The sequence below is a fragment of the Podarcis filfolensis genome (assembly GCF_964270895.1).
Source record: "Podarcis filfolensis genome assembly, chromosome: 6".
Lineage (NCBI taxonomy): Eukaryota > Metazoa > Chordata > Lepidosauria > Squamata > Lacertidae > Podarcis > Podarcis filfolensis.
The window spans coordinates 88564620-88591412 of NC_139609.1; the positions used below are offsets into that span (position 1 = coordinate 88564620).

General features: G+C 44.8%; 1 protein-coding gene across 8 annotated transcripts in view; it reads left to right on the plus strand.

The window, feature by feature from the left end:
- The window catches only part of CDH4 (cadherin 4), an 806698-nt gene that overhangs the window by 618178 nt on the left and 161727 nt on the right, over positions 1-26793 (plus strand). For all 8 annotated transcript variants that reach the window (XM_083618498.1, XM_083618497.1, XM_083618499.1 and 5 more), the window contains one exon: positions 9150-9305. In XM_083618498.1, coding sequence (XP_083474624.1) covers positions 9150-9305 — 156 coding nt within the window. The remainder of the gene's footprint in view (positions 1-9149; positions 9306-26793) is intronic.

The following is a 26793-nucleotide window of genomic DNA, read 5'->3' on the forward strand; positions in this document are numbered from 1 at the left end:
TTTCCAGGTCACGTGGCCAGCATGACTAAACCGCTTCTGGCACAACAGAACACCATGACGGGAGCCAGAGTACATAGAAATGCTGTTGACCTTCCTGCTGCAGTGGTACCTATTTATCTACTTGCGCTGGCATGCTTTCGAACAGCTAGGTTGGCAGCAGCTGGGACAGAGCAGTGGGAGCTCACCCTGTCACAGGGATTCGAACCGCCAGCCTTCTGATCGGCAAGCCCAAGAGGCTCAGTGGTTTAGACCACAGCGCCACCCATGTCCCTAGATAGGTAATTCATAGGTAAACTATCACTTTAGCATCCCAATAGTGTATTTGCAGTGCTTATTGACACCCTTAGATGCCACAGATGGGAAGTCAGTGCATGCAGTGCTTTGAGCTGGATTTCCGTCTGCCTTTGTGCCTCCAGTGGTCATGTACATCAGCTCTCTGTTGCACAGTGGAGGCTGGTCCATTAGCATGAATGGAACTGTTAGAATTCCTGTTCCATGACTGCAGTCATGGGATTGTTGTCTATCACATGACTGTATATGTTTTGACTCCACAGAGTGGGAAGTGACGGAGACAGGATGTTTGTGTTACTGTGTTCTGTGAAGTGGGACTATTGTCCTTTGTTCTTTTTCTCTCTGCTGTCTGATGCTAGAGAGAAAGGGAGGCAGGTTGCAGTGTGTTTATATGTAAATAAAGTAGATTAGCCAAAATGCTGAGTTGCTGAGGTCTGTCACACGAACTGCGCAGACTCTGTAGATCCCTAAGTGTGCTGATGTCTGTTGGCATCAGTTGCTTTGATGTTTGGGCTGAAGAAAGCTAATGAAGCTCCTGAACGATCGACTAGGAGGGAGAGAACATGCCAGTCGGGCATGTGTCTCCACCAGGGTCCTACTTGAGTGTAGGATGAGCTATTGACAGGAACACTGCCCCATCAACCTCAGTCTACTCTCAGCCAGCACCCACCTGCCTCCACTGGCGGAGGTAGAGGAGTGTGGGGGGAGCGCATTGCCCCTGGCAGCATGATCCCGGCAGGGTGCCATCGTGGCTGTCCCCCCACCCGCACTGGGTGCCATGCCCCACAGATGGCTCGCCCCGCCCCCAGGATGCACGCCAGCCCTGCCCCCGCCTGCTCTCCGCCACTGCCTGCCTCCCTTCTTCCCTAACACCCAGTTGTGCGGTGAGCAGGACATCCCACAATTACGGAAGCCACCCCAGCTTCTGATTCCACACACACCCGGGATGTCCCATTTTGGCTCCTGCACTCTGGCTGTACCAGAGTGTGGGACCAAAAAAAAAATTCACTGTTTTTGTGTCTCACACTCTGGCATGAATCAGTTGGCTCCCATCAGAGGGTGGGGCCAAATACAGACTATTTTGCTGCTGTGCTCTCACTTTGTGTCCATGTGCCACCCCCCCTTTCTCCTTCTGGACTTGGCATGTGGCGGGCAGTGTTAGTGGGCGAAGGTGTGTAAGGACCCATCATCGTGATGGTGCAGGAGGTGAGAGTTGTGATCCCCAAGGGAGACAGTGATGGAAAAGGGAGCAGAGAGATGGGGGGGGGTCTGAGTGAGAGGGAGCAGGGCCTCCGCTGACGGGTGTCCTAATTTTCCTCACCAGGATTTTGGAGGCTGTATGCATTGCCTTTGCCTCCAAAATTGCTGGTCTCCCTGCCTTCCGCCCTGCCGATCCCAATAATGGCACCAGCTACCACTGCTGTTTCAGGAACTGAAATTCTTATCAGCAGGGGAGCTAAGGACAACATCAGCTGCCGTGCACTTATCATGGCCAAAGCCGTTGGGTTTGCATGCATGGTGCCAAGCCAGGCTGCCCTGATTGCACAAAATAAGTCTTGATTTCAGCTAATATGCAGGGTGCACAAGCTACTCTGCTCATGTGAGTAATCCCTTTGAACTCAAGGGAGCTGTTCGCATGCCTAAGTGATTTGCATGATCACTGCTTAAGAGCTGGAATTAGTCCCTGCCATCTGTATTTACAGTATTCTGCTAATCCAGCCCTTTTAGACGCTGCAAATAGCCCCCTTCTCTGTGCACCGTTATTGATCAAGAGAGAGAGATTTGGTTTGACAGAGGTTTGTGAAAAGCCTCGTGAGTTGTCCAAGGAGTAGTCACATTATCAGCTCTTCTAAGATGACATGTGGTAATGCGGAGTTTAATACCGAAGCAGTGTCAAGCCACACCGCCAGCTGATGCCCTAAAGTACAAAAATAAATATCCGAAATGATTTTCTGCTGCCACTTCTGGATTTTACAAACTCCTGTGCTGTTTTGACTCCTTTTGTTACACTTAAACATCCTTTGGCAAGGGCAGGGAGGGAGGGCTGGGGACTGCACTCTGCCACTCTCCCCATTTGGAATAAATTAATCGGATTGTCTCACCATTTTTGTATAGCCTCATCTTGAAGTAATTTTAATTTCGGTGACTAGGTTCATAATATATATATATTTCAAGCGTGTTATCCCATTGACCGTACATAATCATGTCTCAGAGCCTTAAATGCTTGGAAGCTCCTTGAGCTACACTTCCCTTGCTTCAAACTTTTAAGTTTTAAGTGATAACTAAAGGACTATAATCTTCCAGCTCTGAAATTAAATCTGTTAATACTTCAGTAATGGACCTTGTTGTTGTTCTTTAAAAAAAAATAACCAGCCCTGGACTCTGAAGTTCAGCAGTTGATTTTAATCTTGCTATTAGCCAAAACCTTTGCCTTCCACAAATGCCAGAAGCAGAATTTATAACAGGGTATAGTTTGCCCTACCATGAACTTTTGCCTACCTACAGGTAGAAGAGGATGCAACAGTTTTCATCAATGACTTCTAGAGGAAAGGGCAGAGGGAAATCTTACCATATTTGTGGTTCACATAAACTGTCCCTACCTCAGCAGATAGGGATAAAATTCAAAATGCAATAGAAAAAGCAGGATGGAAGAAAACAAAATATCAATTTCTGGAAACTGCAAGAGGGGAGAGTGTTGCTGTTGTGCTCAGGTCCTGGTTGTGGGCTTCCCATTGGCAGCTGTTTGGACACTATGAGAACAGGTTGCTCAGCTAGATAGACAACGGCCCTGATCCAGAAGGGTTCTTCTTATATTCTTAAAATGAAATTCAACAGAGACAACTAAGAATGTCTGCCGTTAGGGGAGGGGAATGAAATGCACCAGGTGTAGGAGTGTGTGTGTCCTACTTGGCAGTAGTACATATGAAAAAGATCTCAGGATTGTGCAAGATTGCAGCATGATGATGTGGCTGCATATTGGAGCTGGGACATTCTGCATGCAAAGCAGTTAACAAGGACAAGGATGGCAATTGAGGGTGAGCACAATGCTTCCTGGATTTCAATGCCTTCCATGTGGTTAAAGGTAAAGGTAAAGGTAAAGGTACCCCTGCCCGTACAGGCCAGTTGTGTCCAACTCTAGGGTTGCGTGCTCATCTCGCTCTAGAGGCCGTGAGCCGGCGCCGTCCGAAGACACTTCCGGGTCACGTGGCCAGCGTGACGAAGCTGCAGCTGGCGAGCCAGCACCAGCGCAGCACACGGAAACGCCGTTTACCTTCCCGCTATAAAGTGGTACCTATTTATCTACTTGCACTTTGATGTGCTTTCGAACTGCTAGGTGGGCAGGAGCTGGGACCGAACGATGGGAGCTCACCCCGCCGCGGGGATTCGAACCGCCGACCATACGATTGGCAAGTCCTAGGCACTGAGGTTTTACCCACAGCGCCACCCGCGTCCCATTCATGTGGGTTAGCCGCGTCCCATTCATGTGGGTTAGCCGCGTCCCATTCATGTGGGTTAGACGCGTCCCATTCATGTGGGTTAGCCCACCACAAACAAAATAGTGAAAAGACCCTGTTACTGAGTCATTCAGAACTGTCTAAGTCCCAACATTACATCACTGTTTCTGCAAGCATCTCTCTGACTCCTCAGCATTGTCATTCCAACTGCCTGCATTATATTCCTTGGCTGCTTTTAGAAATTGACCTCAACTTCCATTATAACTCTCTTTCATCTGTCCTCCACTTGCACCAATCAGAGTCTTGGCCTAGCCAGATCCTTCTGTCCTCCAAATGGTTTGTGACCCATCAGTGGTGTTGTAGAAGTACATTTAAGAGCTCATCATGACAGCCTCCCATAGCTATTCCCTCAAGCGTTGATTCATTCTATATCTTGGAATCAGCAGAGAATACTAGGCTGGCCTCATTCTCTGGCTTCGTCTTTGCTAATACAACACAAACAATAATAAACTTGAAAGCCTCATTTTTATTTTTATTTTTATTTTGCTGGAACATAAGAAGAGCCTGCTGAATCAGGCCAAAGATGCATCTTGACCAACATTCTCTTCTCACAGCGACCAACCTGATGCATATGGGAAGCCCATAAGCAGAAAACGAGCACAACAGCACACATCACACCTGTGGTTCCCAAGCAACTGCCACTTAGGAAGGATGTCCCCCTGCAACACTGGAGGTGGAACATAGCAAGGGTTGCTAGTAGCCATCCATAGTCTTATCCTCTATGAATTGGTCTAATTCTCTTTTATAGCCATCCAAGTTGGTGGCCGTAAGGGTGGCGCTGTGGGTTAAACCACAGAGCCTAGGACTTGCCAATCAGAAGGTCGGTGGTTCGAATCCCCGCAATGGGATGAGCTCCCATTGCTCGGTCCCTGCTCCTGCCAACCTAGCAGTTTGAAGCACGTCAAAGTGCAAGTAGATAAATAGGTACCGCTCCGGCGGGAAGGTAAATGGCGTTTCCATGCGCTGCTCTCGTTCGCCAGAAGCGGCTTAGTCATGCTGGCCACATGACCCAGAAGCTGTACGCCGGCTCCCTCGGCCAATAAAGCGAGATGAGCGCCGCAACCTCAGAGTTGACCACGACTGGACCTAATGGTCAGGGGTCCCTTTACCTTTAAGTTGGTGGCCACTACCACCTCTTGTGAAGGCAAGTTCCCTAGTTTAATTATGCACTGTGTGAAGAAGTTATTTCTTTTGTCTGTCTAATGGATGCTTTCCTCCCATTGCAAATAACTGGCACAGGGAGAAGCCTTTCCAATTGGGACTGCAGTGGGGTAAAGGATGAAAGCCCTGCCGCCACCTTGGTCTGAACTCCTACCCTATGCCAGTTATTCTTAAATACGGCTTGGCCCTTAGGGGTCTTCTGAGAAAGAGTGTGGTACAGGTGTAATTAATAAATAACAAAGGTTGCAAGATTCAAGTGGTTTAATCAGTAGATCAATCAGCTAAGTTTTAGTTAATGAATCACGGGGGCCCTTAATCAATGGGGTGATGATTTGAGAGCACAGTTCTTAATTACTGGAACTGTTTTATTCCTGGTGTGAGACTACAGTGGGAAATGACAAACAAAATATGAGAGATGCTCTTTCTTTGAACAATGAATGGAAGCTCATGTTTATTAAGCTGAAAGTTATCTTAAAAATCCTTCAGTATCTCATAAAAACTCTTCTACTGAAGTTTGGGTAGCATCCACTCTCACCAATTGATTAATTAGTTAAAAGGCAAATGATATGATTTATTTTTATTTATTTAGCAGGATTTCTATAACGCTTAATCATCCATAACCTCTAAGCTGTTTACATAGTGTACAAAGCGCTCATTAAGAAATAATTTATAAAAAGCAAGTTAACCTAAAAATTGTGAGTAAAATCAGCAGTTGTTTAAAATACGGATAATAAAATAAAATAACATCTTAACGTTACGCATCCGGCTAGGCTTGCCTAAATAAATGAAAAGTCTTTAGGAGACACTGAGAACAACACAATTTTTTAGAAAATATGTTGATCAGTTGACACCCGACTTGTAAAGAATGGTTGATAGTTTTTGAAGTTAAAAGACACCAGTGAGGGAGAGCAGGAATCTTACATCCCTTCCTTGACTTACCTCTGCTCTGAAGCACAAAATGTTCTTGCCGTCGCTACCTGCATAGCTACCTCCGTTCAGCCAGAGCAGAACTTATCTGTTTCCCTGCCTGCTTGCTTGCTCTTTTATTTATTTACCGTATTTTTTGCTCTACAAGACTCACTTTTTCCCTCCTGAAAATTAAGGGGGAATGTGTGTGCGTCTTATGGAGCAAATGCAGGCTGCGCAGCTATCCCAGAAGCCAGAACAGCAAGAGGGATCGCTGCTTTCGCTGCGCAGCGATCCCTCTTGCTGTTCTGGCTTCTGGGATTCAGAATATATTTTTTTCTTGTTTTCCTCCTCCAAAAACTAGATGCGTCTTGTGGTCTGGTGCGTCTTATAGAGCGAAAAATACAGTATTTATTAACATAGCCATCTCCTTTGGGCCTGTTGCACATGGAGGTGCATCTTCACCAGCACATCCAGACTCACCCCGAAAAGCGGCTGCCATCGAGATGTGAAGTTTCAATCTTCTTTTGCTGTAAAGTGGGCTTCTATTATCTGTCTCTCCAACCCCATTTCCCCACCCCTCCACATTCTTTTTTTTTTCATAAATCTGGGCAGGGGGATGTCAAAGAGAGCATTTGCTTGTCACCACGATACACATCAGACTGTTTTCTGAAGCTGAGGGGGGGTGTCAAGATGGTTTGTTTCTCCCTTGTACCTTGCACCTCTCTTACCCCTTTCAGAAATAGTCCTGATCTTGCAAGAACTCCTTTACATTGCTGATCAGAAAATTAACTTCAGATTGCAGAGCGATAACAGGTCAAGGCTGCCACAGTTACGTCTCAACCCGCCTACTTACTGTCTTGTATCTGGTGGCTGGAAACGTGAATGAAACTATCTTTGCAGAGCTTGTTGTTTATTTGCTTTTATTTTCCTTGGGAAAATATGCATGATGGAGTGGCAGAGGTGGCCTTGAAACTGACTTTCGGTGAACTGCAAGCACAGTCAAAACAGGGTGGCAATATAGCCTACTTTACACAGGATAAACCTCTGTTTGAAGCGGGTCCCCTGTTTGAGGGACTGTCACACTGCACACAAGGTCTTTATGCTGCCTGGACACAGCAGACAATGGCAAAACATATTGCATTTAAAGAACAAAAGTAATTTCTAAATCTGCACCTATACAGATAAATTAGCATAGGCACATTTTAAACAAACCCATACAGTGGTACCTCAGGTTAAGAACTTAATTCGTTCTGGAGGTCCGTTCTTAACCTGAAACTGTTCTTAACCTGAAGCACCACTTTAGCTAATGGGACCTCCCGCTGCCACCGCGCCACCGCCGTGCAATTTCTGTTGTCATCCTGAAGCAAAGTTCTTAACCCGAGATACTATTTCTGGGTTAGCAGAGTCTGTAACTTGAAGTGTCTGTAACCTGAAGCATCTGTAACCCGAGGTACCACTGCATCTTCATACAGTAGGTCCTCTTTTTATTGTGAGTGATGCATCTCCTCTTTCTTACCCTGAGTCAAAGCCATCTATCAGTTTGTGTCAGCGCCTCATCTAGTATTAACTTCTCTGCTGGTAAAAATCTATTTTAAGATTATAAGAGGAGCCCTCCTGGATGATGATGATATGCCGCCCATCTGACTGAGTTGCCCCAGCCACTCTGGGCAGCTTCCAACAAAATATTAAAAACACAGTAAAACATCAACCATTAAAAACTTGCCTGAACAGGGCTGCCTTCAAGATGTCAAATAGTTGTTTATCTGTTTGACATGTGATGGGAGGGCATTTCACAGGGTGGGCAACACTACTGAGAATGCCCTATGCCTAGTTCCCTGTAGCTTCATGTCTCACAGTGAGAGAACCACCAAAAGGTCCTCAGAACTGGACTTCTGTGTCCAGGCTGCATGATGGAGGTGGAGATGCTCCTTTAGGTATACAGGGCCAAGAAGAAGAAGAAGAGTTTGGATTTGATATCCCCCCCCCTTCCACTCCCTTTAAGGAGTCTCAAAGCGGCTGACATTCTCCTTTCCCTTCCTCCCTCACAACAAACACTCTGTGAGGTGAGTGGGGCTGAGAGACTTCAAAGAAGTGTGACTAGCCCAAGGTCACCCAGCAGCTGCATGTGGAGGAGCGGAGACACAAACCCAGTTCCCCAGATTACAAGACTACCACTCTTAACCACTACACCACACTGGCTCTCTCACACAAGGCCATTTAAGGCTTTGTAAGTCCACACCGACACTTTGAATTGTGCTCAGAATTGGCCTGTCCTGTTCAGCATCCTGCATTCTCACAGTGGCCAACCAGATGGTTGCCCGTGGGAAGACCACAAGCAAGACATGAGCCAAACAGGACTCTTCCCTCTCCAATTTCTAGCAACTGGAATTCAGAAGCATGCTGTTTCTGACAAATCAGGGCTGATAGCCATTTTGTGCAATGGAGAAGAGAAAGGAAACTGTGTTATTCTCTGCATGGCTCCATCTTCTCTGGGTGCTCCTTCCATGTGATGTGCAGCAGATCCTTTAAAAAAAAATGGTCCTTTTCAGTGGTCACACTTCAGCAGTGTAACCAGAGAGGTTCCAGAGAGGCTTACCCAATGTTCTAGAGAGGCTTACCCAGCATCTACCTTGATGTGTATATATATATATATACATATTATGGTTTATTGATATGCAGTTTTCACAGGTTTTATTGATTTATTGTATGCAGTTTTAATTTGCTTCTTTCTTTGTTGCAAGCTGCCCTGATAATATGGCTGTAGGGCAGGCGACATGCAAATATTTTGATCAGATAAAGAGATTGTGTATGTGCATTTTCACAGATTGTTAAAACAGACCAGTCTGGCAGTGACTGCGTCTTTTGTTTCCCAAATTCCCATTTGCCTTTCTGGAATCCACTGGGCACTATTACTGATGCAAGCCATGGGACCCATAAGCCAGTGGCTTGTGGATCTCACAGAAATTGTTTGTGATCTCAGGGGCTCGGATAAATAACATAGAGTCCACACATGGCTGAGATGCGTAAGCACACAGCATGCATTGTGTCACAGAAGATGTTGGGAAGATTCCTGAAACAAGCATCTCCTTGGTCTTTTGTGAACAGGTTGCTGAGTTGTCCCCTGCCTAAATCCACATGTGTGTAGAATAATAGGCTATTTTTCTCTACTCTTGAAAGCTTTGTGTGTCTTTGTGTGCATGTCACCATGAACTTTCTTTCCCTCCTGCCTTGCATTCCCAGCTCTCTCATGGTTCCCTTTCATCTTTTATTCAGATACGTTCGGATAAGGACAGCGAGATCCACATAAGATATAGCATCACTGGCGTGGGAGCTGACCAGCCACCTATGGAAGTCTTCAACATTGACCCTGTGTCTGGGAGAATGTACGTGACCCGTCCGATGGATAGAGAAGAAAGAGCATCCTATCACGTAAGCATGCAGCTTCTAGTATTTTGAGGCTTTCAGCCCTCAAATCTTTTCTTCTCTTGCCTTCTTGTTGGAGCTGACAATCTCAAAGCACAGCTCAATCAGAATTAAGCATAGAATACACAGTTTTGACAGCACCAAAACCAATCCGTCAGCTCCTAACTGGGGGCATGAGGGCAGAGCAGCAATTGTGCTTTAGAAATTATTTGACGGAAAGGCTGAAAACGAGTGAGCTCCTAGTTTATTTCTGCCCTGCCCTCTACCCCACACCACCCCCCCAAAAAAAGGTTCTCAGAGCAGCTTTCAAAAATCAGTTCTAAGAGAGTCTCTGGCACATGAGGAAAAATGAAAGGGAGAGAGGAGGACAAAACTAGCTCAAGGACCAGTTCTTAACGTTACTTTGGGTCTGTGCTAGAGCATTCCCTTCATCATAGGTCAGATCTCCTGACCAGAGCTGGTGATTAAACATCCAGACCAATGGAACAAGGCATCTAGCTGATTAGGAAGAAGATAAATAACCAGAATGACATCTTATGGCAGGAGTGATGAATCTCATTACATCTTCCAGGCCTCCCCATTTGACATGTCAGACTGTTTTCACCAAACCACAGCCACCTCCCCTAGGACACCAGGTGTGGGGTAGCTAAAGATGTGCCTGGGCCAAAGCAGATTTGTACTTTTCAAGCCACAGTGATCAGCTGATTGTCCGAATGGACAAAAAAAGGATCATTGTGATGTCAGGTGACTGTAGCTCCTTACCTATCAAACTTGGCCCATGAGAGATGGGGGAGATAAAGATCCTGCCTTCTAGCTGGATCCCCTTCACCACCTCTGTCTTAAAGATCTCTGGCGATCAGTATTATCTACTAAAATGTCTCATGAAGCAATCATGACACTTGTTGCTCCTTTTTAAACGTTGCATGGCCTCCCATAGGAAGCCCATATGTGCGTATCAGGCTTCTCTTCGTTGCCTGCATGAGAAGTTTGGTGTCTGAAGTGCTTTGCAGGTTTTTTTTTTTAATTTCGTTTATCATTTATTCATTTATTACATTCACTTTGGAGCCAAGAATCAGATGGCTGCTATATTCAGATACTAAGGCATTCCAACCCAAATAGGTGAATATCTGTCTGGCATAAGAGTTTTCATCACATCAGAAAATATGCAGAAGGCTTAGGGAGTGCCCAGTTTTTCCACTTACATTTAGAAACATTGGGAACTGCTTTACACTGAATCAGAAAACTGGTCCACGTTACTAAAGATTGTCTACAGCAGGCATGGCCAAACTTGGTCCTCCAGCTGTTTTGGGACTACAACTCCCATCATCCCTAGTTAACAGGACCAGTGGTCAGGGATGATGGGAATTATAGTCCCAAAACAGCTGGAGGGCCAAGTTTGGCCATGCCTGGTCTACAGTGACTGGCAGCAGTACTGGTTTCAGATAGGAGCCATTCCCACAAGACATGGAAATGCCAGGAATTGAACCTGGAACCTTCCTGTGTACAAGGCGGATGTTCTACAAATCAGCTATGGCCCCCCTGCAACTTGCATCTGTGTGCTTGCATTTTTCAAAAGCATTTTTCCCTTCCTATCTTGTACTATATTTCTATCTTCATCCTTCAATTCTGCTCTAGTAATCGCAAGTTTATCAACCACTGACTCACCAAAACCTTACCAATAGTTTTGTGCCTCTTCCGCTTGATGCTGCAAACCTGTTACTATTTTCTTGCAAGCCAAAATGTCTTGCCAACATCCTGTCCTGCGCAGCAATCTGCCACCTGCCCATCTGGCACCCAGAATTCTGTCCAGCCTTCTCCGTCTTCCCATTCCCAACATTCATCTGCTACAACAATCTCAGTACACCAGAGTTCAGGTTATTGTGTTTTCCCTGAAGAAATACAAGAGTCTGAAGAAAATAGTCAGCTGCTTTCTGGAAATGAGAGCCACCTGGGCCAGGTTTGCTTCTTACACAGAGGCTGTAAGAGAGATCCTCATTATATAGGGATGGGGGATTAATTCAATTCAGTTTGCATTTCAAGGTAAACCTACCGAATTAACATTTTGCAAAGCGAAGCATAGCCGCCCTTTGAAATGTGCTCTTCTCCAATTTTCGCAGTGCAGTTCTCCAGCCACATGTGTAGAAAACACATATATTAGAGAAAATTGCGCATACAAATGCATATATTACTGAAAATAGCATATAGACATGCATTGTATTGGGGGAAATTGCTTTGCAGAAATGAGTATATTTAGGCAATATTGCATACAGTATTAGGAGCATTTGCACTAAAATCCTGATGAATTTTCGTGGCGGTACTCCATAGGGAAGGAGGTGGTCTTTCAGATATTCGGGGCCTGAGTCATTCAGGGATTTAAGCATTAAAGTGAGCACATTGAATTGGGTCTAGAAATGAACTTGCAGCCAGCCCAGGACCTTTTGAATGCAGGAATTTACCACTAAGCTATAGGTAAAAGTAAAGGGACCCCTGACCATTAGGTCCAGTCGTGACCGACTCTGGGGTTGCGGCGCTCATCTCGCTTTATTGGCCGAGGGAGCTGGCATACAGCTTCCGGGTCATGTGGCCAGCATGACTAAGCTGCTTCTGGTGAACCAGAGCAGCGCACAGAAACGCCGTTTACCTTCCCGCTGGAGCGGTACCTATCTATCTACTTGAACTTTGACGTGCTTTTGAACTGCTAGGTTGGCAGGAGCAGGGACCGAGCAATGGGAGCTCACCCCGTTGCGGGGATTTGAACCGCCGACCTTCTGATTGGCAAGTCCTAGGCTCTGTGGTTTAACCCACAGCACCACCCACACCCCTACCACTAAGCTATAGCCCTTGCTCAAAATCTATTGCTTCCCACACGTGGATGCAAAGACCTGTCTGCATCCTATATACTGAATGACCTCCTGTGATCCCCAGAAAATATCTGAAGCCTTTGGCCTCCTGTGTTGGCAATGGGTGGACGCAGAGCAAAGCCTCTGAGCCAAATGGCTTTCCAAATGGATGCAATCAAGAAACTATGAAATTGTAAGGATTGCTTGCACTGACTTCATCTTCTTAAAGAGTTCCATGGCAAGCACTGATCCTGCCAAGCTGTGTTTGCTTTGTCACACATTGAACTCTGTTGGCATTGCTTGTGGACAGAGGTGGAGGGACGACTAAACTATATTACCTCCTTAGCTGGAGGGAAGAAGAGATTTCCCCAGGGTTAAAGGGGAATCTAAGGGAAAGTTATTTTATCCTCCTTGAACAAAAGCAATTATTTTCTCCAGTGATCCCGGCGAAATATGAAGCAAAAGGAATATTTGAGACTTGGGCTTTGTGCTGCTTCGGAGCTGTCAGTAATGTTTCACTGGTGGCAGACCATTAGAACTGGGGGATAATTGGGGGAAATGGTCTCAGAATAATGCCTTTGATGGAGTCATTAGGATTCCAGCATTAGAAACTCGCAGTCCAAAAGAAATAACTTTATCTGTCATAATGACGACTTTCGGCGACCTGGGACTACTTTATAAAAAGCGTTCATTAATAAATATACTGAGTTAAGACAATGGCTTTCAAGGTTGCTTAGAAATGGGTGCCTCTATCTCGTTATGATATAGTCATGGCTAGGGGTGAAAACGTTGAGTTTATAATTCCAAAAAGAACTTCCTTTAATCATAGATCTTGAGTTTAGCCGTCTAGCAATACATTAAAATCATTTAATCATAAAGCTGGGTATGTTTAGCCTGGAAAAGAGGAGACTGAGAGGAGATATGATGGCCATCTTCAACTATCTAAATGGCTGTCGCATGAAAGATGGAGCAAGCTTGTTTTCTCCTGCTCCAGAGGGTAGGGCCCGAACCAATGGCTTCAAGTTACAAGGAAGGAGATTCCGACTAAACAACAGGAATAACTTTCTGGCAGTAAGAGCTGTTAACAGTAGAACAGAGTCCCCTCAGAAAGTGGTGGACTCTCCTTTCTTAGAGGTTTTTAAGCAGAGGAAGGTGATCTCTCATTGATGCTTTAGCTGAGATTCCTGCATTGAAGGGGTTCAACTTCTTTCTTCGTCTTTGGTGATCACTTGTAGCCAAGGAAGATTGTCTTCCATGAACACAGTCTTAACAATGAGTCCGTAAATGACTGTGGAGGCCAATTCTGGATCCACACGTCCTTCCACAGAGGGGACATTGGTTTCCGGGTGGGAGTTGATCATGGTGTAGATTTGCCAAGCGTGCTTTCCTCTTAGCACGTTTCTCCCTTGCATCCTGAGTTCGAGTGTCTTCAAAGCCCATGACACCTTTGGTAAAGGCTGTTCTCCAACTGGAGCGCTTGCAGGCCAGTATTTCCCAGTTGTCAGTGTTTATACTACATTTTAAAGATTTGCCTTGAGAGCGTCTTTAAACCTCTTTTGTTGACCACCAGCATTACGCTTTCCATTTTTAAGTTCGGAATAGAGTAGTTGCTTTGGAAGATGATAATCAGGCATCCGCACAACATGACCAGTCCAACAAAGTTGATGTTGAAGAATCATTGCTTCAACACTGGTGATCTTTGCTTCTTCCAGTACACTGACATTAGTTCGCCTGTCTTCCCAAGCAATGTGCAAAATTTTTCAGAGACAGCCTTGATGGAATCTTTCAAGGAGTTGGAGATGGCTTATATAAGTGGTTCATATATCACAAGCGTACAGTAAAGTTGGCAATACAATAGCTTTGTAAGCAAGCATTTTGGTACCCCTGCTATGTCCCAGTCCTCAAACACTCTGCGCTTCAAAGCTGCACTCACAGAGCTCAGGCTGCCTTCAGATGTCTTCTAAGGGTTGTATTGTTATTTATCTCCTTGGCTTGGGGGGTCGCAGAACTCCATACGCTTCAACATTTCTCTGATGAAAATAGGGATGTTCTGGGATCAAATTAGAAACCAGGATGGCTTCTGTAAACCTGGCACTGTTCCTGGAAAATAGGGGCATTTGGAGGGCCCCCTATGGGCATGAAATGCAATGAAGATACCTAGATTAGCAGATTCACATAAACCCCCTTTGAGCACATGCAGAGATCCGCGTCTTCTTACTGTTGCCTTTCGGTGTCCAATTTCCAAATCAATTAAAATCAGAATTAGTGTAGATATTAATCAGAGTTCTGTTTAATTCCATCCCTAGTTTTCAACAAATGCTTTCCTTTTAACCTAATTGCACTGCTTCGTGATCACAATTATTATATCATTGTGTGTATTTTTTTAATTGTCCATGTTCATCATCCATTTCCCTAATTAACACCAACCTTATTTTTTGTGTGTACCAAGGGGGAATAGAGTAATTTTCGAATTAATTTGGTTGATGTGTAATGGAAGTTGCTTGGAATAGAACTGTTGGCAAAATCTTCAATACTTCAATCTTCAATGAATGTTGAAGGGAGATCTTTGGAACCAAAGATACAACACACATTACCCGGTTCTCATGCATCACTGGGGAGAAAGAGAACTAAAAAAAGATATAGATTTACATAACATTTACATCTACTTGTTTATATGTATAGACACAAATTTAGGGTGGAATTAAACCAACTTTTACTCAGAGTAGAGCTACTGAAATTCATATAGCTTCATCTTATTCAGTAATTTAATTTAGTGGGTCTACTCTAAATACAGGAAGAACCTTCTAACAGTAAGAGCTGTTTGACAGTGGAATGGATTCTCTCAGGAGGTTGTGGAGTCTCCTTCCTTTGAGGTTGTAAAGCAGGCATTGGATGGCCATCTGTCATGGATGCTTTAGTTGACATTCCTGCATTGCAAGGGGCTGAACTAGATGATCCCTGGAGTTCCTTGAGGATGCCTTCAAGTGCAGTTTTCCAGGCTGAGAGAAATTCCATAATGTATTCTCTCTCATCACAGTAGTGCAGTGATGGGAAGAGTACTAGAGACACCCCCCTTAAGCCCAACCAATTATGACTAAACCAAGTTCACCTTGAGTCAGGGGCGAAGGAAGGCGGCGTGACACCAATGGCGGGTGTCACTATGTAGGGTGCATGTGCAGCGTCGCTACGTACGACGCATGCCCCATACGTACCGATGCCGCACATGCGCTGTATAGTGGTTTGCTGCTGGCGCCGCTCCAGCTGCAGCTGTGAACAGAGGATCCCGGCACCGTCCGTACGGTGTTGGAGCGGCGCCAGCAGCAAACCACTATACAGCGCATGTGTGGCGTCACTACGTACGGCACATGTGTGTGATGCTGCACATGCACTGTACTTAGTGGTTTGCTGCCGGCGCCGGGATCCTATCCTCACGGCTGCAGCCGCGAATGGAGGATCCTCCAAAAGCGGCTAAGGCAGCGCAATGGCTGCTCGTGCTGTCATGAGCCCCCGCAGGGTGACCTCTTGGCACCCCTGCAAACATGGAACCCGCCACACCCCGTTGCAACGCCACTGCCTTGAGTTAGCAAACCTGTGGCTGGGCTGGGCCACTTCTTACTGCAGGTGGGGGGGCTCACCTGATGGAACATTCCTCCATCCGACGAAACTCCTTTCAGGGTAGTAAAGCAAGGTTCATAGGAAAGAGATATTCCAGTAGTCATTTGCATGGAATGTACTGTAATCAGTGCTGTTTTTCTAGAAAAATAAGTGCCAGCATGAATGCGTCCCTTGTTCTCTTATAATTGCAATGGCGCCCACCTGAGCGGTGCCTGAACTGAGTTCCTGTGAGTTCCGGCTGAGGAAAAAGCCCTCAATGTAATGAGATCTGAGGAAGAGAGTATTGAGAGAGTCAGAACTTACAGGGTTAAGAAGTTCTGAGTGACGCCTCACATTCTTGGAGGCGTGTTTAGAACACGGAAGTGGGAGTGTTCTGTATCTCTGAGAGAGAGAGAGAGACACACACAGTGTGAGTCTAGCCAGATCCGGGAGAGGATCAAGATGGGAGCCGTGTCACCGGGATTTACGATCTGTTGATTTGTATGAGATTAAAGCTCTTTGTAAGATAAGGAAGACACCGAGCGTCTGCCTGATTTATTGAGCACACAAGGCTATCATTGGCTCTTACTTCTGTCGCTGTGCTTAAGCTCTGCTAACTGCAGCTGGAAACCCGGAGCAGCAGAGACACGCAGGGAAGCGTGTGGGCTCCACGGAGGGCAAGCGAAGCTGCCAATAAAGTTCTTCAAAGAGAGTGTCTCCCAAGCCTACCTTGGTGTCAGGATTTGCTTGGTAGGCATTGCTTTCTGTGTCATCACCTCAGGCCAGCAGCACAAGAGACAGAAACTTTTGGTGGCAGTTCCACACCTCTAAAAAGCCCTCCTAAAAAGACCCCACAGCCAGGCTCCCTCTCTGGACTTCCTTTACTATAAGCCGAAACTTTCCTCTTTCAACTGGATTTTATTGTTTAAGATTTTGCTGCTGCTGCTGCTGCTGCCAGCTTTTGTATTTCTGTTTTAGACTTCTGCTCCATAGAGCTTTCTGATGTTTGTGTGTGTTCTGTATGGATGTTCTGTGAAGCTCTTCTGTGAGCTCTGCAAGCCGAAGAGTGAGGTATAAATAACTGTCTAGAAATAACTCAGAGTAATTCAAAAAGTCACAAGCTATGGACAAACTGCCCAAAATGAGAATGATACTCAAGAGCTTTGGACAAAGCTACCCAGAGCAGGAACAACTGTAAGAATTGTGCTTCTGCCATGCAGATAGACAGAGAGAGAGAGAGAGAGAGAGAGAGAGAGAGAGAGAGAGAGAGAGAGAGATACACCTTGGGGTTAAGAACTTAATTCATTCTGGAGGTCCCTTCTTAACCTGAAACTGTTATTAACCTGAGGTACCACTTTAGCTAATGGGGCCTCCAGCTGCCACCACACTGCCGCTGCGCAATTTCTGTTCTCATCCTGAAGCAAAGTTCTTAACCCAAGGTACTATTTCTGGGTATTCGGAGTCTGTAACCTGAAGCGTCTGTAACATAGCTGTCAACTGTCCCTTATTTGGCAGGAAACTCCCTTATCCCAGCGCCGTGTCCCGCTGCTGTCCCTTATTGATGATGCCACTTAAATTTCCCGGGTTTCAAAGGAAGCAGCTCCTCTCCTCTCCCTCCCTGCCAGCCAGGGAGGATCCTCAACTGCATTGCTCAGCTGTGTTGCTCACCAATAAGGAGTCTGAGAACGACTGGGGGGTGGAGCTTGCATGCTTGTGCCAATCAAATTGGCTGCGTTGCCTGGGGACTCGCCTTTGCTTCAGCGCTTCCCAGCGGAGAGGTGACGGTGTGGTTTTCCTTGCTGCATCCCCTTTGCTGGGTTGCTGTGCTGTGGGAACCACCGCTTGAGGCTTCATTTGGCTGCTGGCTGGGCTTTCTGCCATTGGCTTGGAGGGGCTCATAAGTTGAACATACCTGTGCCCGGAAAATCCCTTATTTTGGCTGCTGGTCCCTTATTTTCGAGGCTGCTGGTCCCTTATTTTCAAATCTGTAAGTTGACAGCTATGGTCTGTGACCCGAGGTACCACTGTAGATAGAGATAGATAGATGATAGATGATAGATAGATGATGATGATAGATAGATAGATAGATAGATAGATGATAGATAGATAGATAGATAGATAGATAGATAGATAGATGATAGATAGATAGATAGATAGATAGATGATAGATAGATAGATAGATGATAGATAGATAGATAGAGATAGACAGATGATAGACAGATAGATGATAGATAGATGATAGATAGATAGATGATAGATAGATAGATAGATAGATAGATGATAGATGATAGATAGATATAGATGATAGATAGATATAGAATCTTTATTTGCATCAGCCACTAGCCATAGCAATAAAATAAAATAAAATGTGCTGAAGATAGAGGTAAAAACTTAACCATAGAAAATACATTTTGGGGTTTACATTAATAATCAAATAATAGATCTTATTCTAATTGCCCCCGCTAAAAACCTTTTTTGCTGTCACCTGATCATCTTGATCTGCTAGAAGAAAGGATACAGTAGCAATGGTTGAGCGACCCAGCATGGACAATAATAGAGGGGTAATAACCTCAAATCTTTATACAGTGGTGCCTCGCAAGACGAAATTAATTCGTTCTGCGAGTTTTTTCATCTTGCGAATTTTTCGTCTTGCGAAGCACGGTTTCCCATAGGAATGCATTGAAAATCAATTAATGCGTTCCTATGGTCAAAAAAAGTCCAAACAAAGCCAAATTTGGTACAAAAAGAGTTTATTAAGTGCTCTTTAAAGTCATACTGTAAAGAGCATTTCAAAAACTGAAGGAAAAATAATTTAAGTTTCTAAACATGACAGAAAAGCATTTAAAAATCACCAAAGTGTACAGTACTGTACATACATTTTCTAAGACTCTGGGGGACAACTCGAAGAAGGTTCCTCTTCCACTCTTTGCTTCTTGCTGAAGAACCTGTCCATGGTCTGCTGCTTCATCCGCCTTTTCAGCACCTCCCTGAAAGACGACATGACCCTCGTATCAAAAGTGTTCGCAAGGTCACGTGTCAGGTCCTTGTCAGGGTGGTGCCACTGTGCAAAAGCCTGCACATCTTTCCACTTCTGGCAAATGTCCCTCAGTTCTTTGGAGGACAGCCGTTCCTCAGTTGCTTCCTCCTCTTCCAGCGAGGCCTGCTCCTGCGCAGCCTCTGCCTGCAGTTCGACCAGCTCCTGGGTGGTCAGCTCGTGGTCGTGCTCCTCCACCAGCTCACTGACGTCCTCCTCTGTGACCTCCAGGCCCATGGTCCTCCCCAAGGAAACAATGTCCTGCACCACTGTTGACTCTGGTGCATCAGAGTCACTTGGTGACTCCAGGAACTCCGCTGCAAACTCTTCAGCCACAGGAACATCAGAACTGGCAGCCTCTCCATGCCTGACCATGCTGTGGATTCCAGATCTCGTCTTGAACTGGACAAACCAGCCTCTGCTTGCCTTGAAGACTTCTGGCTCGCCTGAGGTTCCTGGCTGTTGCCGGACGAGGTCTGCGTGCAAGGCCTTGGCCTTCTCACAAATGACGGCCTCAGTCACTGTGTCCCCTGCACGCTGCTTCTCTTCTAACCAGATGAGCAGCAACTTCTCCACCTCCTCCAGAACAGCTGGGTGGTTCTTCACAATCCTGGTGACTCCCTTGGCTACATCAGTCACAAGGATCTTCTCCCTCATCTTCAGGATGGTCCCGATGGTCGATGGATTCCTCCCGTACTCCCTGGTGAGATCTGTCACACGCAGTCCACCGTTGTGCTTCCGGATGATCTCCTTCTTCATTTCCAGCGTAACCTTCTCCTTCTTCCTCTCGCCGGCCTCTGCAGCAGCAGTCTTCTTGGGCCCCATGGCAGCACAGCTCCTACCTTCGCAAACCCAAAAAAAATAATAATCAGTGCTTCACATCCAAAAAATTCAAAAGCACCAAACCTCCCAGAAAACACACAAGCTTCCAGATTCTTGCAAACCCCTTCTCAACAATTCCCCCAGCCACCCACCACACAGAAATCCAAACCTGGAAATCTTTTTTTTTAACAACAGCAGAGTGCCCCAATGGTCACAAAAAATCATAAAAATGCAGAAAAAAAAACACAAGCTTCCAGATTCTTGCAAACCCCTCCCCAACACCAAGTCCTTGAATTCCAAACACCCCAACCCAAAATCCAAAAACCCCAAAAAAAGTTTTAAAAGTTTAACTTACCAAATGGCTGCAAAAGAAGTTTTGGAAAAGCTTCAAAAATCACCAAAGTCTTCAAAAACCTCAAAAAAGGCTACCACACCGCGTGCTATGAGTTGCTCCTCGAAGTCAAATCGCAACTGCACCTCTTCAAGCAATGCACCCTGGGTATTAACGGTTTTCAGAAAAAGGAAACAAACTTGCAAGACGTTTTCGTCTTGCAAAGCAAGCCCATAGGGAAATTCGTCTTGCGAAGCAACTCAAAAAACGAAAAACTCTTTCGTCTTGCGAGTTTTTCGTCTTACGAGGCATTCGTCTTGCGAGGCACCACTGTAAATAGTGCAAGCCAGAAGTATATGAGCCACTGACTCAGTACTGCCCCCTCCACAGGGACAACCGTTTTTCCAGTGGAATTTTTTGAAATCGACCCTCAAGTACAGCCGAAGGCAGTATATTCAATCTTGTGAAAGTGAAAGCACGTCTGTATTTTGGAACTGTTAAATTCTGCAAATAGGGTGCCCGAGTGTCAAAATGACTAGTTGGGAAATAATCATATCATGGACAAAATTTCCTTATTGTGGCCAGATTATTCTGGCACTTGCTATCATATAGGCACTGTCTAATTAAATTATTTGCTTTACTGAAGCCCAGTATTAGTAACTGTTGTGGTGAAAAACCAGAAGAGTAAAGCTTTTGCTTGACAATTTTAGTTCAAGCGTCTAAGCTGCACAGAACACCAGAGTCCTATCCGAAACCTTAAGAATGCTGATTGTCCATTCTTATTTGGGAGCCCATTTTCTCTTTTGTCCTACATTTAAAAAACACTGACAGTTGATTAGTCTAACAAGATGACCTCTTGGATTAAGAGTCAGTAGCTGTGTCCCAAACCTCTGAACAGGAAAACCAGTGGATAAATGTTTGCACAGCCCACATCAAAAATTGCAAGGGTTTCCTTTTTAACTTTCTGTGCCTTCCTGTGTTGGTGCCAGTTGCAAAGTACAGGGGAAAAAATCATTCCAGTCTATGGATTTTAATTAATTCCATAGACAAGTTGATAGCCTTTGGACTTCATTAAGCCTCCAGGCCTTCATCTTTTAATTAAGAGCAGCCTGACAAGATCAGACCAATGGTCGATCTAGACAAACACGTCATTTTCAACAGTGGCCTCTTGTATTTATTTTAAAGGAAGTCCACCTCATCCCAGAAAAAATAGCCAGGTAGTGAATTCTCCATAGCACAAAATCCCAGCTTCTGCACACCAAGCATCCATAGTCTGCAGACATTATGAATAATGCATTTTTGAGCATTTTTTTCTGCCTCTGGTTTCTCTGTGATTTATTCTATCTTCTGTAACTCAGGAAAGCCCACAAGCAGAGTGTAGATTCCATGTACATGTGTTAGAAACATTGGGAGTTGCCCTAGACAGAGTTAGACCACTGGCCCATCTGGCTCAGTACACTGACTAGGTTTTTCCAGGATTTCAGGCAGGGGGCATTCCCAGCCCTAGCTGGTGATGTCAGGATTTGGCCCTGAGACCACCTGCATGCAGAGAAGATCCTCTGGTCTGCCACTAAGCTGTCTCCCTTCCCCCTGAGTTCTAATGTTGTCCACTGACTCCATTCGGACCCTCCAAATGTCCCTATTTTCCAGGGACAGTCCCGGATTTACAGCCTCAGTTTCTGATTTGATCCCAGAATGTCCTGCTTTTCCTTAGGATGTCCCTGTTTTCATTGGAGAAATGTTGGAGGGTATATCCATTGCCCCAATAAGGCAAATCAGGCCTATGGTGGCAGTACAATTACCTAATTGTACCTAATTGCGTAGCGAAGATTGTTGCAACTGAGCCCCATGTAGCTTGAGCTTCAAAAGTAGTCTGCACTGTGCTATGGAGGTCTGTGGTTCATAGAGACAAAAATCAGCCATCCTGCTACCTGCTCTAATGGATCCACGTGCAACTGTTCCCATGTGGCAAACTACTGAACTGCAGGTAGCACCTTTTGGGGTTGTACTGACTCCACCTCCCGGGGGTGGGTATTTGGGCCACATTTGGATAGCAAGGAGTGCAAAATGAGCTCACGGGTTCTCCTGAGCCTAGCTTGATGTCATGAGTCCAGGTTCCCAGCTTGATAACACAGCAAGCATAGTTAATTTAAAAAGATTTATTGCAACAACAAACAGAAATCTCCAGACGGCCGTAACAAGCCGCCAGCATTATCAATCATGATGACCCCTCTGAAGACTTCTTCCGGTTTTGACAGAAGATACTGAACTTACGTACTTTACGTCTCTTGCTCTGCTTCCTGTCTAACAGCCCTCCCATTCAATGACACCAGGGGCTGATTGGCTCAGCTCCAGCCTCTTCCTGTCCTGACAAGCTGTCACTGTGTAAGCTCGCGTCTTTTTGCATGTCTGGAGAGTTTTGGCTGTCTTCCAGCCCGCTCTCCAACGTTCCCTTGGCAACCTGCATTCCACTGCCCAGAGGAGTTGCCTCTAACTGCTGTATGCTTTGCTCAGCCTGATTAACCTCTGAGCTTCTCTGTTTCTGTCCCAAACCCTCGTGTGCTTCTGCAGCCTTGCTCAATCTTTGGTCCTGACTTCTAGTTTGGTCCGTCATCCTGCCACCCAGTTTGCCCTTCAGTCCTGAACAGCACAGACTTAAACGATGGAGTTCACTCCTGTAAGATGAGCTTGGATAAGTTTAGGAGAGGATCAGACATATTCATGGAGGTTGAGGCTACTAACTCTGATAGCTACTTCTATTGTTGGAGGCAGTGTGTCTCTGAATATCAGTTATGGGGAATTGAAACTGGGGAAAGTACCTTTGGGCTCAAGTTCTACTTGTGGGTTTCCCAGAGGTATCTGGTTGGCCACCACGACAAGAGTGCATTTATTGCATTTTTTTTTTAAAAAAAAAGACAAAGAAGAAACCAAGCCTCATTTTTAGTCTTTAAATGTATATTTTGTACTGTGTAATTCTAAAATCATGAAATATGTATGATACGTCCACTCCCCACCTGTGTATTTACAGCTTTGCTGCTTCCCTGCTTAGCAATCCCCACTTGTGTTAGATGCAGCTATTCAATAATGTCAAAGGGCAAAGGGCAGATTGCCCTTGGGGTGGGGGGGAAAGTAATTCTCAGCTAGAATTAAAGTTATTATCTTCAAACTGAAATGGCGATGGATTCCTTCTTTGCTCTATCTTCAGCTCAGAAAAAAACACCTCCTTTCTGAGATAAAGCGGAGAGCAAAGCAGATATCTCATCCTTTCACATCTGCCTCCCCATCCTCCCCTCCCTTCCCAGACAAAGTTTTAATTATATTTGATAGCTCTTCTTTGAAATCTCCAGGAGTTAAGTAATTTCTTTGCACTGTAAGCCTATCGGCATGTCGCCTGCACTGCCCCACATACATATGCATTCGCTCGCGGTTTGCACTCGAGCAAAAAGCAATTCAGCGAGCAAGTGTCTCGTAATCTCACTTAAAGCTGCTGCCGTGATACACGCAGACAAGCCCTGGTTGACACATCTGTTTAATGGCACATTTGTGTCAAGAGCTGGGCTGGCAAGTGGGGATTCCCCAAGCAGAGGTTCCGGTGAAGGATGCTTGGCAAATATAGTCTTTGCGGATACCGATATGAACTAACCTGATCTGAGCTTTCCACATGAATTTGCAAATCAGTTCTAGGGAAGGAGGGACGCACTGTAATCTGGTCCATCCCAGTTCTCAGAGGGAACAGGACTCAACCCATTCTGCCCTGCTTCCAGGTGGATTTTTAATGGAATGTCCTTACAAACCCACCAGGCTATCTAGCTATCTAGCTATCTAGCTATCTAGCTATCTGGCTATCTAGCTATCTAGCTATCTAGCTATCTAGCTATCTATCTAGCTATTTATTTGATTAATAAGTCTCTACTTGTGACACATCTCAAAGCACATTTTCACAAAATGCTTAGATAAAGCAAGTGGGTATGTAAGAACAATTCAAAACCACTACATCTATAAAAACAGATAAAGCAATTACATGGATAAAAAAAACAATTTCAAACCCAAGACAAGTAGCTACTGGGATCAGAATCTCCATTTAGAAAGTTTGCTTTAAATATACATTTAAAAGCATCTTACTGTATGGTCCGAGGATTGTTCTCTGCTTTCATTCCCCCAACTTTTCCCCCTTTAACGTTTCTGAAATTGTGTATCCAGCTTATCACAGCCTGAGCAGTTATCTACTTGATATTGTGCACCTTGAATCAACATAGAACAACCCCCTTCCCATGGAGCAATGGGGTTTCATGCTGTTTCGGGGGGAATTGTGCAGAAAAAAACAACCCAAATCAAAACTATGGCTGTAATTGTAATCTCACCTACGTAGGAGTAAGCCCCACTGAAATCAGTAGGGGTTTCTCTTACTTCTGAGAAGACATGTTTGAGCTTGCAGCCTCAGGTGATCACTGCCTTTCACACCTCCAGTGCAGATCTCCACTCAAAAAAATATTTTCAAAAAATATTAAGGCATAATTTGAGAATAAATACTTTTAGAAATGCATACTTTCTAAGATTAGGTCTTTAAATGTGGATTTTGTGCATATTCTGTCAACTCCAGCTGGTGACCCAGCTATACCCCTACCTGCACAGGAAAACCTAACTTCTGTTATCTATGCTCTAGAAACCTCTAGGTTAGATTACTGCAATATGTTAGGTGTGGGGCTGCCTCTGAAAACGGTTCGGAAACTTCAGCTGGTGCAGAATTCAGTGGCCAGGTTGCTCACCGGGGCAAAACCGTTTGAGCATATTACAATGATCCTGGCCCAACTGCACTGGCTGCCAATTAGTTTTCGAGCCCAATTCAATGTGCTGGTTTTTACCTGTAAAGCCTTAAACGGCTCAGAACTGCAATACCTCAAGGACCACCTCTCCCTGTGTTGTTGTTGTTTAGTCGTTTAGTCGTGACCGACTCTTCGTGACCCCATGGACCAGCGCACGTCAGGCACTCCTGTCTTCCACTGCCTCCCGCAGTTTGGTCAAACTCATGCTGGTAGCTTCAAGAACACTGTCTTTCCATCTCGTCCTCTGTCGTCCCCTTCTCCTTGTGCCCTCCATCTTTCCCAACATCAGGGTCTTTTCCAGGGAGTCTTCTCTTCTCATGAGGTGGCCAAAGTATTGGAGCCTCAGCTTCAGGATCTGTCCTTCCAGCAGGCACTCAGGGCTGATTTCCTTCAAAATGGATAGGTTTGATCTTCTTGCAGTCCATGGGACTCTCAAGAGTCTCCTCCAGCACCATAATGTAAACCTATGTAAACCGGCCCAAACCCTGCAATCATAATCTAAGGCCCTTCTTCATGTGACTCCACCACAAGGGGTTGGCAACATGTGAATGGGCCTTTTCTGCAGTGGCTCACCACTTGTCAAATACTCTTCCTAAGCAGGCTCGCCTGGAGCCTTCATTACATATCTTTAGGCACCAGGCAAAAATGTTCGTCTTCAACAAGGCCTTTGGTTGATGAACATTCTACAGCCTTTTAAATGTGTCTGTGAAAGGAGGGTTATTGGTTTGCTTATGTTCATATTTTTATTTTGTATTTTTGTGCTGTGAACCACCCTGCCATCTTGGAATGAAGCGCAGTATACAAACTTAATAAAAATAAAATTAAAAATATAATAATAATAATGGTAATAATAGTAAAAAAAAATATTATTTATACCCCGCCCTTCGCGGTTCAGAAAACCGGGCTCAGGGCAGCTAACAACAAATTTAAAACACTTAATTGATGCAACAAAAAACAGCATAAAATACAGTATAAAACATGAATACCAATAAATTCAAAAATCAATTTAGGGGGAAAACCCATCCAATAAACATTAGATGATCATCAGGGCTAGCTGGCTAAATTAGTCCTATTTGGGCCAGCGAGGAGACCAGGGGAGAATTAGCTGTGGGATTCCAGAGCGGGTAATCTTCATAAAAATGGGAGGGGGAAGGAAGGGGAATAAAAGATCAGGCTAAGTTCAAATTGAAAGCCAGGCAGAATAGCTCTATCTTACAGGCCCTGCAGAAGGAAGTTAAATCCTGCAGGGCCCTGGTCTCATGGGACAAAGCATTCCACCAGGTCGAAACCATCATTGAGAAGGCCCTACTGGGACCGAGATTGATTCTCCAGCATCTTCAGGTAGAGGTGAGAAGGAATTATGGATGCATACATAAAGAAAGTATGCAACAACAGCAGCAAGAATACTCATTGCAAAGTATTGGAAGACACAAGATTTACCCACCCGGGAAGAATGGCAGATGAAGTTGATGGACTATATGGAACTGGCGGAAATGACTGGCAGAATCCGAGACCAGGGAGAAGAGTCGGTAGAAGAAGATTGGAAGAAATTTAAAGACTATCTACAGAAACACTGTAAAATTAAGGAATGTTAGAAGGATGCTGGAATGAAGTTATGTGGTTTTAGCAGTAATGCTACAAAGGGGTATGTAAAAATGGATTGTTAACAGGTGAGAATGTAAAGTTACAATATATTAAGATAAATTATTAAGATAAAAGCAAAAATGGTAAGGATTTGCTGAAACAACTATTGAACTAGAATACAAAAAAGGGAGGTGTGAGGAGGTCAGGGAAACAAGTAAATGAAAGACAAGACATGGAAAGACTGATTGGTTTTTAATTGTTTCTATTTTTCTGTATTTTGTATTTTTTGTTTCTTTCTTTTTTCTCTTTTCATTTTTTCATTTTTGTAACTCTTTTGAAACTTTAATAAATATTATTTTTTTTTTAAAAAAGAGAAGGAATTATGGATGGAACCCTGAAGGACCACTGCCACCAAGCAAAAACAATACTGATCTGGATAGGCCAATGATCTGACTCAATATCAGGC